Source organism: Auxenochlorella protothecoides, assembly GCF_000733215.1.
Source record: "Auxenochlorella protothecoides strain 0710 unplaced genomic scaffold scaffold13, whole genome shotgun sequence".
Classification (NCBI taxonomy): Eukaryota; Viridiplantae; Chlorophyta; class Trebouxiophyceae; order Chlorellales; family Chlorellaceae; genus Auxenochlorella; species Auxenochlorella protothecoides.
The window spans coordinates 136,468-150,982 of record NW_011934200.1 but is presented as its reverse complement, the minus strand read 5'-3'; the positions used below and the strand labels follow the sequence as shown (position 1 = coordinate 150,982).

At 65.0% G+C, this 14,515-nt stretch overlaps 8 protein-coding genes across 8 annotated transcripts in view; 3 read left to right on the top strand and 5 right to left on the bottom strand.

Moving 5' to 3' along the window:
- Positions 1 to 477, bottom strand: part of F751_1378 (hypothetical protein) — a gene marked incomplete at both ends in the record, with an annotated part of 5,259 nt that extends 4,782 nt beyond the window's left edge. The window contains one exon of the mRNA XM_011398697.1: positions 1 to 477. This exon is cut by the window's left edge and continues 1,020 nt beyond it. Coding sequence (XP_011396999.1) covers positions 1 to 477 — 477 coding nt within the window.
- Positions 478 to 1,810: 1,333 nt separating this feature from the next.
- Positions 1,811 to 3,255, top strand: F751_1377 (Chaperone protein dnaJ 6; the record flags this gene model as incomplete). The annotated part of the gene is made up of 5 exons (XM_011398696.1): positions 1,811 to 1,867; positions 1,951 to 2,091; positions 2,408 to 2,515; positions 2,663 to 2,895; positions 3,075 to 3,255. 5 exons carry the CDS (start codon positions 1,811 to 1,813, stop codon positions 3,253 to 3,255), a joined length of 720 nt encoding a protein of 239 aa, XP_011396998.1.
- Positions 3,256 to 3,515: 260 nt separating this feature from the next.
- F751_1376 (SCO1-like protein, mitochondrial) lies at positions 3,516 to 4,868 on the bottom strand (the record flags this gene model as incomplete). Its single annotated transcript, XM_011398695.1, has 4 exons — positions 3,516 to 3,704; positions 3,912 to 4,072; positions 4,235 to 4,523; positions 4,827 to 4,868. The coding sequence occupies 4 exons, from the start codon at positions 4,866 to 4,868 to the stop codon at positions 3,516 to 3,518; spliced, it is 681 nt and encodes a 226-aa protein (XP_011396997.1).
- Positions 4,869 to 5,371: 503 nt separating this feature from the next.
- F751_1375 (Zinc finger CCCH domain-containing protein 51) lies at positions 5,372 to 6,666 on the top strand (the record flags this gene model as incomplete). The annotated part of the gene is made up of 3 exons (XM_011398694.1): positions 5,372 to 5,733; positions 5,926 to 6,314; positions 6,431 to 6,666. The coding sequence occupies 3 exons, from the start codon at positions 5,372 to 5,374 to the stop codon at positions 6,664 to 6,666; spliced, it is 987 nt and encodes a 328-aa protein (XP_011396996.1).
- Positions 6,667 to 6,857: 191 nt separating this feature from the next.
- Positions 6,858 to 9,993, bottom strand: F751_1374 (putative WRKY transcription factor 4; the record flags this gene model as incomplete). The annotated part of the gene is made up of 5 exons (XM_011398693.1): positions 6,858 to 6,878; positions 7,677 to 7,817; positions 8,369 to 8,689; positions 9,307 to 9,492; positions 9,892 to 9,993. The coding sequence occupies 5 exons, from the start codon at positions 9,991 to 9,993 to the stop codon at positions 6,858 to 6,860; spliced, it is 771 nt and encodes a 256-aa protein (XP_011396995.1).
- Positions 9,994 to 10,663: 670 nt separating this feature from the next.
- Positions 10,664 to 12,696, bottom strand: F751_1373 (hypothetical protein; the record flags this gene model as incomplete). The annotated part of the gene is made up of 5 exons (XM_011398692.1): positions 10,664 to 10,997; positions 11,106 to 11,553; positions 11,690 to 12,155; positions 12,283 to 12,423; positions 12,562 to 12,696. 5 exons carry the CDS (start codon positions 12,694 to 12,696, stop codon positions 10,664 to 10,666), a joined length of 1,524 nt encoding a protein of 507 aa, XP_011396994.1.
- A 526-nt stretch (positions 12,697 to 13,222) lies between these two features.
- Positions 13,223 to 14,085, top strand: F751_1372 (hypothetical protein; the record flags this gene model as incomplete). Its single annotated transcript, XM_011398691.1, has 3 exons — positions 13,223 to 13,391; positions 13,497 to 13,743; positions 13,902 to 14,085. 3 exons carry the CDS (start codon positions 13,223 to 13,225, stop codon positions 14,083 to 14,085), a joined length of 600 nt encoding a protein of 199 aa, XP_011396993.1.
- A 23-nt stretch (positions 14,086 to 14,108) lies between these two features.
- Positions 14,109 to 14,441, bottom strand: F751_1371 (hypothetical protein; the record flags this gene model as incomplete). The annotated part of the gene is made up of 1 exon (XM_011398690.1): positions 14,109 to 14,441. One exon carries the CDS (start codon positions 14,439 to 14,441, stop codon positions 14,109 to 14,111), a length of 333 nt encoding a protein of 110 aa, XP_011396992.1.
- Between the last annotated feature and the right edge of the window lie 74 nt (positions 14,442 to 14,515).

The window sequence follows — 14,515 nt, the reverse complement described above, 5'->3', positions numbered from 1 at the left end:
CGGCGCGGCGCTCAGAGCCTCGCACCCGACCACCCGCACGCACGTGGTCTGCAGCAGCGGGTCCCAGCGCGCCTCGCTCCGGCGAGGCCCCGAGTGCGGCGCGGGCTCCTGCACCTCCTCGACTTCTGGCACCCCCTCCTCCTCCGCCTCGTCCCACGACGCCTCGTCCGGGTCGTAGAACTGCGGCGCGCAGCGGGGCGAGGCGGGTTCGGCGGCCACGCACTCCACCGCCGCCAGGGGGGCCTCCTCCTTGTCGTCCCAGTACATGGCTGCCTCGCCGTGCCCCGCGCCGCCCCCCGTGGAGGCGGCCGTGCCCAGCAGCAGGCCGTCCAGCTCCAGCGCGCCGCGCAGCGCGGCGCAGCGGTCCTGCAAGAACTGCACCGCGATCTCGGCCTGCCCGCCCAGCATGGCCTCCAGGCACAGCTGCCAGCTGCCCTCGTAGGCCAGCGTGCGGAGCCAGGCCGCGCGGCGTCCCATCTTCACCACCGCCCCGGGCTTGTCGGCCAGGCCGGGGCGGGCCTCGGAGGCGGCGCCGGGGCGGTAGGCGGGGATGCCGTCCCAGCCGCCGCTGCCGCCGGCGGGGGGTCCGCGCGCCGCGCCGCGCGCCGAAGGCGGGGCGGTGGGGTTGCTAGAATCGGCCAGGGCCTCCTTCTCGGCGGGGGTCTGGTAGGTGACGGGGTCGGAGGCCGCCGCCTGGGCGCGGCTTTGGGGCGTGCCGCCGGGCGCGGCGAAACCCTCGTGCCGGGCCCCGGCCGTCGCGCGGCCCGGGGGGGGCCAGCCGCCCTCGCCTGGCGGGGGGGGGTCGCCCAGCCAGCGGTGGAGCTGGGCGGGCGGGATGGGGGGGCTGGAGGGGACGTGGACGCTCGGACCACATCGACGGCGGGAGGCCATTGGGGTCGGCAACCCGTGCTTGGTGGGTGAAGAGGCCTGGGAGCTGTGAGACTACACGATGCGGGATGAATGGGGCAAGAGGATGTCAGCCGCTGTGCCCCTTGCACGACATCATGTGGGTCATTCCAACTCACACGCGGCTCAAATCGATTCCGTGGCTGCCCTCCACCTGATTCCAGTCAGTCACGCAACCTCCCATGCCGACCGACCTGGTCGCTGCCTCCTGCCTCCTCGGTGTGCTGAAGAGTGTGCCCGGGATGCAGGCCCCAGGACCGAGCCTGCACGCGCAAGACAAACTCGAAAATATATATCTCAGGAAATGAAGATGCAAAGGACTCAATTCGATGCTCTCCTGTGACAGAGACGTCACAGATCCACTCACCCAGGCTGGGGTGCTTCCCGTGGGAGGGATCCCAGACGTGTCAGGCGGATCAGGCTGTTGGGGTCGCGAGGCACGCGCGGGCATCCGACACCACCCCAGCAGGCATCGCTAGTACGTTTGACAGGAGCTGCGGGGGCAGAGCTGGTTCCCGGATCCTCGCAGGCGTCGCTGCTGTCGCCAGCTGCGGTTGGGAGTTTTAAAACGCGCGCACGTCAGGCAGCAGGACCAGGGCGCGATATGCTAATGAGGTTCAGGAGATATCTTTGAGAAGGGTTGCGGTGTATTCCCGAGCAGACGCTGGGCGGACGACCGCTCGGAGGACACGGTGAGCCGCTCCCGCATACCCCGGCATCGTTGGTTGTGAGGGTACTGCGAGATTTGCCCTGGAGGAGGACGAGAAGAAAATGCACAGCCATGCCCTTCTCGTGCATGGGCCAGCAGCTCTTTGCCAGCTCGACATATTGCCAGAGCTACGCCCTGTAATCGACCGGTAATAATAGATTACCGAAAGAGTGAGAGAGTCTGGTACTCGACACCATGACGGGTAATCGGTCCCTGTACGAAGTGCTGGGCCTGGACAGCACAGCCACACAGGTGCGAGGCTTTAGGTATGAAATGGTGTGCGACACTATGGGGAAGTACTGTTGTGAGCAACCGCACCCTTTCAACACACCCAGGCCGCGATCCGAAAGAGCTATTTGAAGCTGGCCGTGCTCCTCCATCCAGACAAGAACCCTGGTGACGAGACGGCCAATGAGAGGTTCCAGACCCTAGCGCGCGTATATGCTGTGCTAGGGGACGAGGAAAGGTATGTTAAGGTGGGATAGTTTGTGCTGATTGCATCCTGCACACTCTGCTATAATCACTTCTTCGTCTCCATTGTGGACCAGGCGCAAGCTTTATGATGAGACAGGTGTCACAGATGACCTGGAAAACCCCTCAGCCGGATCTTTTGAGGATTTATTCGAATTTTACCGCTCCATGTATAAGGAGGTGCGCTGGCTGGGGCAGCTGGGTGTGAAACGACCTGGCCCGGTTCGGATTTGGAGTGAAGGGTGCCAGAATTTGCACCCCTGGGTTGCAGCATCTCAACATGCGATCCGCCAAACCCAAGAGGCTCCATGCTGCGTGCAGGTCACAGAACAAGATCTCGACGATTTTGAGGCCAAGTATCGCGGGTCTGAGGAGGAAAAGGCGGATGTCTTGAAGTACTATGACCAATTTTCCGGGGACATGGACAAGGTGTGCCGGTTCCTGAGTGAAGCCATGGAGGCAGGGTCATTCTGGAGATGAAGGGTTGCCTGGGCAAGCTTAGATTGGCTTGCGATCACAAACCTCCCATTTCTGATAGTTGACAGTCTATGATCACCTCACCTCCACCCCCGTCAGGTGTTAGCATGGGTGATGTGCTCGGACCCTGGGCATGATGCACACCGGTTTGCCGACATCATCGCCGACGGCCTACGGGCTAGCGGAGAGGCACCCTCCAAGAAATTTGCGGCTTGGGAGAAGAAAGTGAGGAGGCGTAAAGCCCCCGACCTGGCAACAAGCGTGGCCAAGGGAGGTGGCAGCAAGAAGGAGAAGACAAAGGGCAACACATCGGATCTGGTGGCTCTCATTCGGTGAGTCTTTAGGATTAGGGACTGGGCAGTTTGGGGGGCTTGGAGGCGTGGTCAGTGGAAGCAATCTATTAAATCGATGGGTAGAGCATGCGTTTTCTTGACTGTATCGGCCGGCAGGTAACTAGCTGGCATACTCGCCCATCTCCTTCCACCCACCCCTCCCATGCTACATTGCGAAGGTCAAGGAGGAGCGGCGGCCCATCCTTCATCGACGCCCTGGCTTCCAAATATGGTGTGAACCCCAGCGGTGACCCCGAGCCCAGCGAGGAGGAGTTTGCAGCCGCTGCGGCGAGGCACAGGGACAGGTCTGCGGGACAGGGGTTCCGTGGCGCTGCTAAGAAACGCCAGAAGGCGGGCTGAAGGATTTGTCATGGGATGCCGCTGGACAAGTACTGTTGCAGGGAAGCATGTGCAGCACATGGTGTTTGTGTGTACATGGTGTGCCATAGCCCCTGGCATCTGAAGTCAGGGGAGGGACTCTCTCCGCAACTGTAGCCGGGAGGGCGCCACATAGGTCAGGCACTCAGGGGTCGGCGGGCATGTGGTTGGGCAGACATAGTGTGGCCTCCCTTTGGCATTCAACTCCAACCTCCCGACCAGGGACATCCACCCTCGCCGGCCTACCGCGCCCGGAGGTGCTTCTCCAGGCTCTCAGCCACCTCCGCCGCCATCATGTTCTTCCCGAAAAAGGTGACAAACTCGCCCTGGGGGTTGAGCAGGTAGGTGATGATGGAGTGGTCCACGAGGTAGTCCTTCTCATCCCCCGTCTTGCTGTGGTACACGCGGTATGCGCGCGCCGCGGCGTTGGTCTGCGGGGCGGGGATATATCAAGAGTCAGGTAGGGTGGGGCCCGGTCTTGGCTGGTGTATGCACCAAGCACAGGACAGAGGACAGCAGCCAGGCCTGTGGATGCTGGGGAGATGTGCATGTCCCTAGTCATGTTCCACATGGTCCTGGATCAACCCCTTGCAATCTGCCATCGCCCCATTGATAAGCCTCGAATCAACCATTCCCACCCCCAAGGGCCCCTGAGTCAAACATGCCTGGTCTAGGGTTCCGGTCAGACCGATCATCTTTGGGTCAAACTCCTTCACGTACTCTGCCACCTGTGCCACGCTATCCCGCTCTGGGTCCACAGAGATGAAGACTGTGGTGATGCTCTTGCCCGTAGCCTTCTCTGCATGCGTGGTTGCCAAGTGGAGAGCATTGTGGAGCGTGGTCAAAACCAGCGCGAGACACCAGCAGCCGCGGACAGGCGTATGATGCACACAGCCGGCCGGCGATGGCACATGCCCAGCAGGGACTGCCCTTCCCCTCGCCAGGCCACCGGGCCGCGAACCTGCCAGGTTCTTGGCCTCCACGATCTTCTCCAGCTCCTCGGGGCAGATGTCTGGGCACTGGGTGAAGCCAAAGTAGAGCAGGCTCCACTGGCCCAGCAAGTTCTTGTCGCTGAAGGGCTTGCCATGCTGGTCCATGAGCTGGAAAGGGCCGCCGATGGCAGCAGCGCCTGCCACCTTGGAGCCCACGGTGGTCTGGCTGGCCACCTTCTTCTCCTGCTGCTGGCCAAAGTACCACATTAGGCCGGCTCCGGTGCCGAGGGTGAGCGCCAGGCTGGCATAGGAAACCGGCTGTGGCGACAAGGGGTTGTATGGAGGGTTCAGTGGGTGTGAGTGAGCACAGCATCCAATCCATTCCCTTGAATGTCGGCCAAAGAAGGCCGTATCGTAGACGTAAGGCCTCAACTGGACACCTGCACCCTCAAAGGGAGCTCCACCCACACTCACCCCTCTAGAGGTGATGGGCGTGCCGGATGCCAGGCCTCTTACAGCGGGCCTTGACAATGCGAGGGGCTGCGAGGATCACACGTGGGAATATCTGTGAGGAGAAGCTAACTGTCTTTCCGTCACTGCAAGACCCGCTCCTCTGCATACCTCGGTGGCCTGCGCCACACCTAGTGGCGGTGTGGCCATCATTTGACGGAGACCACGCCCCAGGCAACTCCTTGCCCGACGCATGGCGATCTATTCACGTCTAGAGCCTGACACTTAAGCGCACAAGTGCAGACGCACGGCCCGTTACTCTGAATGGGTTACGTGCGCTGTCACGGGGTGCGGGGGGTTTGGAAGATGCCAGAGAGACGTCTCTCGGGCACGTATGCAATGCAATTTCGAGCTGATCAGTATACAGAACACCTCCTGGGATCCAAAAGGTAACAATGATCCATCTCGTGTACATGCATGGTCGCGTGAAGGTTTGGAGGTCGCGCGCACGCACGAACGCTCTCGCGCCCGTTGACACCACGTGGTCTCACACCGAGAAGTTCCGATCTCGCCTTTTCTGGACCAGGTCACATACATCTCAGCTTTGTCTGCTTCTCCATTGGTATTTTTAATCTACATCATATGTGCCCCTGCTTGGGACGGCTGCCATCGTCGCGACACTGTCTGGGTGGCCAGAGGACTCAGGAACCATCTGCATGACGTCAGAAGCTGGCCCTCTTCCCGAGGCTTCTGAACGGAATAGCCGAGATGCATCCACCTCAAAGCCATCAGCTGATCCCGAAGGCAGTACCATCGTGTTTGCGAAACGCCGGAACAGGGGCAGCATCCGGAAGAAGCCCACAAGCGAAGCAGGAGGGGAGGGCGCGGAGGCTGGTGAGGGACTTGCTCCGCTCATAAAACGGCCGGCGAGGACTCAGGCTCCGGCCCAGGGTACGGAACAGCCGGCATCGGGCGGGCGGCCGTTTGCATTCGAAAGCAGCAACACTTTGCAGCAGTCTCAGGACGGTGGGGCCACCCGGAACCTGGAGACGGAGACGGCCCACGACCGGGATGCCAGGTTGGTGGGTGGGAGGTTGCATGATGTGGGTGTAGGGAACAGCATCGTGCTCCCAGTCAGGGTCTGCATGTCCAGTGCTTCCTGGCTGCAGGCAATCATTCAGTATTCCCATGCCATGCCACGTACTCCGGGTTCCCAGGCGTCCATTCTCCACCTCCGCCACCCTTTCCTTCACCCCTCACATCACCCCAGGGCGCTGCGGGAGCAGGTCCTGGCCCAGCAGGCGGAGGAGGGCGGCGCGGAGGGGGCCACGTACAAAGGCATGAACAACTACCGCGACTACCGCGCCGGCTTCCGGCGCGAGCAGACCATCGGCGCGGAGAAGGGTGGCGGGGCGCACGGCCCCTTGCGCGCCTCCACCAACGTGCGCATGACGGTGCGCGTGGACTACCAGCCCGACATCTGCAAGGACTACAAGGAGACGGGGTACTGCGGCTTCGGCGACGCCTGCAAGTTCCTGCACGACCGCGGCGACTACAAGGCCGGCTATGAGCTGGACCGCGAGTGGGAGGAGAAGCAGAAGAGGGAGCGGGAGCGGCTGCTGACCAACTGGGCGGGCGCGGGGGAGGCAGAGGCTTCGGGTGGGTAGGGTGGCAGGGCTGCAGGCGAGGTGTGGGTCCTGTGCAGGGTGGGGGTGGGAGGCGGAGGCGGAGGACCAGCTCCTGCCTTCACTCCACTGCTATCTCAACCCGTGCAGGCAGCGAGTCCGAGGACGACGAAGGCCTGCCCTTTGCCTGCTTCTCCTGCCGCGAGCCGTGGCACAAGTTCAGCGACCCCGTGGTGACCCGCTGCGGGCACTACTTTTGCGAGCAGTGCGCGCTGAAGGAGAACGCGCGCACGGGGCGCTGCCCGGCCTGCGGCCAGGCCCTGCAGGGCATCTTCAACGTCGCACACGACGTGGTCAAGCGCTGGAAGGAGGCGCAGAAGGGCTGAGGCGGGTGGGTGGAGAGTGCTCGCCGGCGGGAGCTGATCTCTCATTATTGCTTGTCACCTGACGCAATAGGGCCACATTGTTTGTAATCCAACTTGACTCACAGCACATGAAAACGTTCCAAGGGACGCCGATCCACGCTCTCATACGTTCCTCCGCTCGGCTGACGCTGCTGAAAACATGAGCATGAAGGTCACTGGAGCATGCAGTCGAGCTGCTTCGGGTCACGTGCAGGGTACTGATCGAGGCATCAAGGGGAAAGGTGATTCATGAAGTTCACGAGGGCACGGCTGGCATTGAGGTGCGGCAAACGGGCACGAAACCCAGGCGCCTGCCCCCCCTGCGCAGGACCGGCGCTTGGGCAGAGGGAAGCAATCTCCGTGGCTGGAAAAGCTCTTGCGTCACCGGCTCATTGTGTCTGTGTGGAGGGTATGGGAGGGAGCATGCACCCAGCCCGGCGCGGCTGAGCGGCCACTCCGGGCGCGGCCAGGGCGCGGTGCTGAGGGGCACCCAGCGCCATTCTTTCTCCCAGGCAGCCAGGCGCCGCTCACTGCCGCGCCTCCGCCCGGGCCCCCAGCCCGAGCGCGCCCGCGCCGGCGCCGGCAGCGCCCTGCTGCGCCAGCGCCGCCGCGTCCCGCAGCGCAAAGGGCAGGCAGCCCGGGTGCTGCAGCCCCGCCGCCAGCGCGGCGGCCACCTGGCCCGGCGCCAGGCCGAAGGCCGCCACCGGCCCCGCCGCGCCGCGCGCCGTCGTCGCCGCAAAGAAGTGCGTGGAGCGGTGCTGCGCGGCGGGGGACAGCGCGCCGAGCTCCGGCGCGGAGGCCGGCAGGCGCGGGGCGGGGGAGGCCAGCGGCCCCTCCGCCTCGCCCGACGCCCGGCGCCCGGGCCCCCCACAGCCCACGCTGGCGCGGCGGGCCACGGGCCGCAGCGCGGTGGCCGGGGCCGGTGGCGGATGCGTGTGCGTGCCCTCGTAGGTGGTGGACAGCAGGCGCGCGTCGCGGCTGCTGCGCCCCACCTGCTTGCGCACGCAGCACCCGGGGTGCGTGCACTTGTAGTAGGAGCGCGGGTGCGGGTTGCCCTTGACCATCTTCTGCCCATACTTGCGCCAGCGGTACCCGTCGTCCAGGTTGTCGGCGTCCGTCTCCAGCTCCACCACCTGCCGCTCCTCGCCGGGGCTGGCCGACGCGCCGCCCGCGCCGGGGTCGGGCGAGCGCAGCGCCGACGCGGGGGCCGGGGTCTCGCCCTCGGGCCCAGGACCCGTGACGCCGCCGCCCGCGGAGGGCGGGGCGGACGCCGCCGGCGCGAGTGGGCGCCGCCCGCGCCGGGCGCCCTCCTCGCCCCGCCGCTGCGCGCTCACGTTGCGCAGGGCTGCGGTGGAGCATGTGTTTCGTGATGAGGACGGTGAAATGTGAGCAGCCGATTGAGAGGGCGTATGTGAGGTGAAACGGCAGCCTGCATAAACCCCCCAAAAATCAAACAAAAACGCCCAGCACCTTTGAGCTCGTCGTCGTCGCCAAACACGTCCTGCATGCCCTGCAGGTCTTCGTGGTCCAGCAGGCGGCTGGGCCGCGCCCGGCGCCGCTTGCCCGCGCCGCCCGGCCCCGGCGCGGCGGCGCGCGGCGTGAGCTCCGCCCCCGCGCCCGCCAGGCCTGCCGCTGGGCCCGCCGACCCCAGCGCCTCGGCCGCCTCCAGCGCCAGGCGCGCGACCAGGGGGGTCTCGCAGCGGAAGCGGCGGGGCGGGCTCTCCCACAGCCGGCCCAGCGAGGCGGCCGAGTCGTCGGAGCCCACCTCGTCCTCCAGCGCCGAGTCGTCGGCCAGGTCGTCGGAGGAGGTGGCGCCGTCGACGGCGGCGTCCTCGTGCGCGCCGGCGCGCATGCCGTGCGGGGGGTCCAGTGACGCGGGGTCGCCGGCGCCGCCACCGCAGCCGTGCGTGTGCAGGCCGGGGGCCAGGGGCAGGCCCACCAGGCGCCGGCGAAGCCCTCGACCACCCCGCCCCACCGCGCGCCGGCCGGGGTGTCGGTCCGGAGGCTGGCGGGGATGGGGAGGAGGGCGGCGGGCGTGTCCGCCATGCACAGCCCCAGGCCGGGGGCCTCGGGCGTGAACCCCGTGCCCAGCAGCTGCAGGGCGGCTGCCGCGCCGCCGTCGGTCAGGCCGTCGCCGCCTGCCTCGGCCTCGGCCGCGCCGGGGCCCGGCGGGGGCTGGGGGGTGGAGCACTCGCTGTCGGGGCTGTGCGCCGGGCCGGGGGAGGCGCCGACGTGGCCGCCGACGAGGGGCGACGCCCCTGGCAGGGGCGGGGTGGCTGCCCCCGCCCGCACGCTGCAGGGCCGGGGGTGATTGTGCGTGCCCTGGGAGGGAATGGTGCAGGGGAGACATGCGGTGAGAGCATGCAGAGCAGGAGGGGAGGATTCAGTGTATGCTGCTCATGACTTTGCCATCCTGAGAATGGAGCTGGTGCTGAGGGATTGTGCAGATCATTGGCGTCCCCTTTGGGGATGGATGCTATCACCGGAGCCAACTCATGCCGAGCAGAGGCACAGGCACGTTGTGCTGTGGCCATCACTCCTGTCCCTGCACTCCCATCACCCCTCCCTCAGCAATCAGGCAGAGTCCAATTCTCCAGGCCAGTCCAGACCCTGCCCGCTCACCTTGCTGAGGCAGACGGAGACGAAGCCGGTCTTCAGGTTGCGCTCTATGATCTTCTTCACCTGGCACCCTGGGAAGCTGCACTTGTAGTAGGAGCGGGGGCAGGAGCTGCCCTTCACGTGCTTCTCCCCATACTTTCTCCAGTTGTAGCCGTCCTCATTGGCAGTGCTCTCTCGCCGGGGGCGGTCCTGCGAGATGGGGCGAGGTATGGGTGCTCATGCCCTTGCAGGCGGCATCTTTGCGTGCAATTCAGCTTTCGGCCCGTGATGTACTGCTGCGTCGCTTCTGAGCTTTCTACGATAATTTAGTATGGTGACATGGCTTGAAAGTCACCACCAAGGCCACTTAAAGCCCCAGCAACTGCAGTAGGACTTCAAGGAACACAGCGCCCCTTCACCGCATGCGCACCTTCTCTGGAACAACCTTGTGTGTGTTTGCGGCCTTGGCAGCAGCCTGCACAGGGGGAGAAGATGGAGGCAGACTTTCGTCACGTCGCTGCATGACAGAGGGCACCTGCGCTCCGAGACATCAGCGGCAAGGGAAACGACCACCTGCTCTTCCATTGCATGGTGCACCACTCCACCCACCTGCCGGTTCCGGGACGGCGCATTGAAGGTGTAGTTGTAGGGGAATGCCCAAGGCATGGTACCGGCCAGCTCAAGTGGGGGGGAGTCCCGGTGGGCCTCCATGCTGGCCCGGGAAGGGCCCTTGGCCCCCGGCTGGAACAGCGGCAGCGGGTGATACATCAGCAGGGATGTCGAGGGCGAGGGCTCCACCTGCGAGTCCAGGGTCTTGCCCTGAGGAGGAGCAAGGTCTGTGCTCGAGATTGCGATAGCTATTGCACACCGGACTCACCCCGAGCATGGGAAGGAGGACGGGGCTCTCGAGGATTGTGTAGGGGTGCCGGGTGTGTGCAGCATTGGGGCATGGTGGGGGGCGCCCTCCACCCCCATGTCGTTGCGAAGGGTGTGGAGGCAGCGAAAATGCTGCACATGCGGCTGTGGGCGACCTCTGTGCAGTGGGATGGGGAGCACTTGCTTCGTGTGACCCGGTCTCCATCCTGACCGTGGTCAGAGCCTTTGACCCCAGCAGGCGCTGCTTGCCGGCGTCATCTCCAGATACTAGCGGGGCATGTCTTGCTCCCTGCCTCCCTCATGCTCTGCAGGCGTTCGACCGCGAAAATGCAACATCCTGGTCTTGGTCAATCCTGTGTGCACCGGGCCGGGTTCCGGGCTAATGATTGGAAAGAAGGAACTCGAGGTACAGCTGTGCCTGGTGGTGCAGCCTCGTCAGTGAGCGCGCCGTGTGCCCAGGCCGTGGACCCGATGCAGGGCATGCACCTCTTTGGATACAATGTTTTCACATCACGGCACCGGTCCGGCCTGACGCACGGGTCAAGGCCAGGAGCAGCGTCGCAGCATGCAGGCAACCCTGAGCGTGGGCCGGCCAGGGACGGTGCGCATCGCCCCCACCCGGCGAGTTTGTGAGCTGGGCAGTGGCCGCTCCCAGCACGGCCAGCGCCTGGAGGTCGGACACCATCTCGCGGAGGCTGGCCTCGTCGGGGCTGTCTGTGCCGACGACCGGCCGCACACGCAGCGTGCACCCCGCGCCCAGCGGGCACAGCAGCACCGGCCCGGCCTGTGCCTCCCTGCGCGCCACCCACGAGCCGGCAGCCGCGACCTCCCTTGCGCTGCTGCCAAAGGTGCCAAGTGGGAGCGGCAGCTGAGAAGGAGGAGGGTGGGTGATGGGATTCAAGTTCTCGGCCAGGCATCCCCCCCTCTCCCCCCCCCCATGCCCTCACCTGGCGCCCTGGACCTGGAGCTCCACGACGCAGCAGCTGCCTTGCGCCCCAGACTCCATCAGCGCAGCCTGCCAGCCCCCCGCCTCGACACCCGAGACAGGGCCGGGGCGGGACACCACCAGCCGCCGCCGTGCATCCGGGCCCGCCCACCAGCCGAGGCGCCGGCAGGCGCCCAGGACCTCAGCGGCGAGCGCGGCGCCGGCCGCGGCTTGCACCACGACGGCCTCCGCGCAGCCGCCGGGCGAGGCGCGCGTCAGGGCGGCCAGGCCAGGTCTCATGGGCGCGACGGCGACGTGCACGCAGTGCAGCGCGCTTGTGAGGCCGGCCAGGGCGCCGGGGTCCTGAGGCCCCGGCCCTGCACCCTCCGTGGGAACGTTCGAAGAAGCTGCAAAGGCCAGGAAGGCGGCCTGGCGGGCGCCGCAGGGGCCCAGGTCGAGGACGGCAGACTCTGGCACCAGGTGCACCAGGAGGGACGGCAGGCGGGGGGGGCCTGCCGTCGGGAGCACACTTGTCGCCCGCATGCTGGGCCGAGGAAGGGCGGTCACTTGACGATTGGCCCCCCGTTCCTTGGCTGTGCTGCGCACCATCGTTCCCCAGCCCGGGGTCCGGCACGCCGCGCCCGCTGTACAGCTCCGACCCCGCCGCGCCGTAGGGCGGCGCCTGCGCGTCGACGCAGGGGGGCGTGGCCGGCCCCGTGAGCCAGCTCTCCTGCGGCCTCTCACCGCGTCCCGCCAATCCCCCCGCAAGGGCGGCCGCCGCCCACGCCTCCGTAGCGGCCTGCAGCAGCCGTGCGGGGGCCGGGCCCTGGGGACACACCAGGAAGAGCACGGCGCTGGGGAGGAGAGGGGTGGAGAGCGCGTCGGAGGGCCCCAGTCGCGGCAGCTGCGCGGCGTCGGCGACCATGCGGTCCACGGTGTCGGCGAGCGCGGCTGCGAACGAGCCTCCGCCCTCCTCCTCGCCTGTCGCTTCGGATCCCCACCACGTCTGCACCGAGTCTGGGGGACACCGCATCTCGCCCAGGCCGCACATTCCGTACCAGGCGCCCACATCCTGTGCACGGGCGGGACCAGGGCTCGGATGATACGTCTTGACAAAAGGTGCACAGCAGGCCAAGACATGGTGGCCACACCAGCGACGCAGTGGCTTACATCCACACACACACAGCCACGGTATGCACCTTGCAAAAGGCGTGCGTGGCCTCCTTGCAGCCAGTTTGGCACAGGGCGTAGGCATGCAGATGCTTTGGCTCCCCCATGGGCTCCAGGGGGCTGATGTCCCATGTTGCAAGCATGGCAGGGCTGACATCCAGCCAGTCTCCCTGCATGGTGGGCAGGAGGGTGGAGAAGCATCGAACATGACCTGGGTTTGTGGCGAGGAAGATCTTCTCCCAAGACAGCTCCAATAAAACCTGCCTAGGAGATACTGAAACCTCACTGCACCAACCGAGGTGCCTCACCTGGTACCCAACTCGAAGCGGGGGTGTGGCCAGTTCAAAGTCCAGCAAACTCCCTGGCTGTGAGGGTGCCTCCACGCCGCCCTCCGTCAGCTCTACTGGACTCTGCAGCGCGTGAGAGTGTCCGGGGGCTGCCATCAGAAGCAGGCCCAGCGCTCCCTGGTTCATCTCGAGCCACCTCTCTGCGTCGAGTCCACATGAAGGCTCCACAGCCGGAGCTGCAGGGCACTCCTTCCTTTTGTGTCTTCGTCTCCAGCGACCGTAGGTCACACAGGGGTCCTCCTGACTTGGTACATTTGTAGGAGCGAAGGGACCCGGTGCCCCCCAGGCAGCGAGTCGACTGCACTCCATGCATACTAGCTTTTCATTCGCGAGGCTTGAGTAGGCTCAGCACCGACAAACCTCATCCCGAGGGGGTTGCTGTGATCGGTGAAGGTGCCGCACCATAACCTTATTGTACCAGTTCAGGAGGATTTTTGGTGAAACAGCTGTCAGATCGGCCTACAGCACTGGTTTGTCCATGGACTCGGAGAGCATGTTCACGGGAAGGCGCCTGCGCTCGATCTGAGCGCGAATTTTAAGTCACCCGACAGCTTCCTGTTCGACACTACAGGTGTACAGCCGAAGATCGCAGATTTACATCCATTATAAGTAAAACCTTGCAATGAATACGGGAGACGTTTTCGACGAGCACCTGGGTGTCATCGCAGCCCTGCGGGACAACTATGCCCGGCATGACGACACCGACACTATCCGCGAACTGCTGGGGATACAGGAGGAGTTGGAGGGCTTGTTGAGCTCCCGAGAAGACACGGTCAAGCAAGCTATACAAGGTGTATTGTCCTCGCGCCGTGAGCGTTCTGACACAGGGCAATATGCAGGGATGGATTACCTCTGGAAACAAGGGCCTGCATCCCTCCTCCATTGCTCCCTTACAGCCCTCAGCTCCAGAGTGGAGGAGGCACGCATCAAGGCGGTGTATCCAGAGGAAGAGGGTGCACACGATGCCCGACTGCGTGAGCTGGAGGCCAGGGTGGCTGCCTCGAAACAGCATGTGGCCCAGCTCACCACAGAGCTGGAGGCCCTGGGAAAGCAACGCCAGCAGCTGGGCAGCAGCATGAAGGAGGTCGGCCTAAAGAAGGCGCAAGTGGACCACTTGCTGTTGGAGGACGAGCCTCGCATCAGGTGCGATGCCCCCGGCAGCGCCCAGTGGCAATGGAACTTGTGGGTCACTGGCAGGGCAGGCCCTTTTGAGCACCGCCCTGGCAAGTGCTCTGGACTGGTCCTCCCGGCTCGCTGTGAAGGAGTCCTTTCACCAAATTACGTTATCACCATTTGCACAGGCATCAGCTTAGCCTGTACGCCCACGTATCCAAGATCAGCTGGCGGTTCGACAATCCCGACCGCATTGCGGGCACGGTCTCGGATCCTGAAAAGGCGGATGTGCGGCTCTTCGACCTGGCCCCGCAGATGCCCCGCTTTGAGGCCACCAACCAGCTCTGGAGGCTGATGGAGGCCGCAAGCTGAGGCAGGGTGCTGCCTGATGCAGGCTATTGTACATGTACATGGATATAATACGAGAGACGCCCTCGGCAAACCTGCTCAGACACGCAGACTGCTACAAGGAGTGGTGGCAGGGGTGCTGTACTTGCAGAGGAGCACTCGCGTGAAGGGAGGATCTGCTGCCTACGCCTCGTCTTCCTCGTTGGCAAGGTCCTTTGGCGTGGCCTGGTACCGATCCAGCCCTTGCTTTGCGCCCAGCACTGCAAATGTGATGGGCCGAGGATTGTCTCAACAGGATTCCGAGCTGGTGCCTGTGGGGCACCAGCCCAGTGACACTGCCCCAGCATGCATAGATCCAGCAGGAAGGGCGCGGTGCGCATGCGCTTACCCAGGAGCAGGTTTGTGACTGTGAGGAAGGACTCGGCGCCGCCGTGAAGGTAATCCACGTTGGACA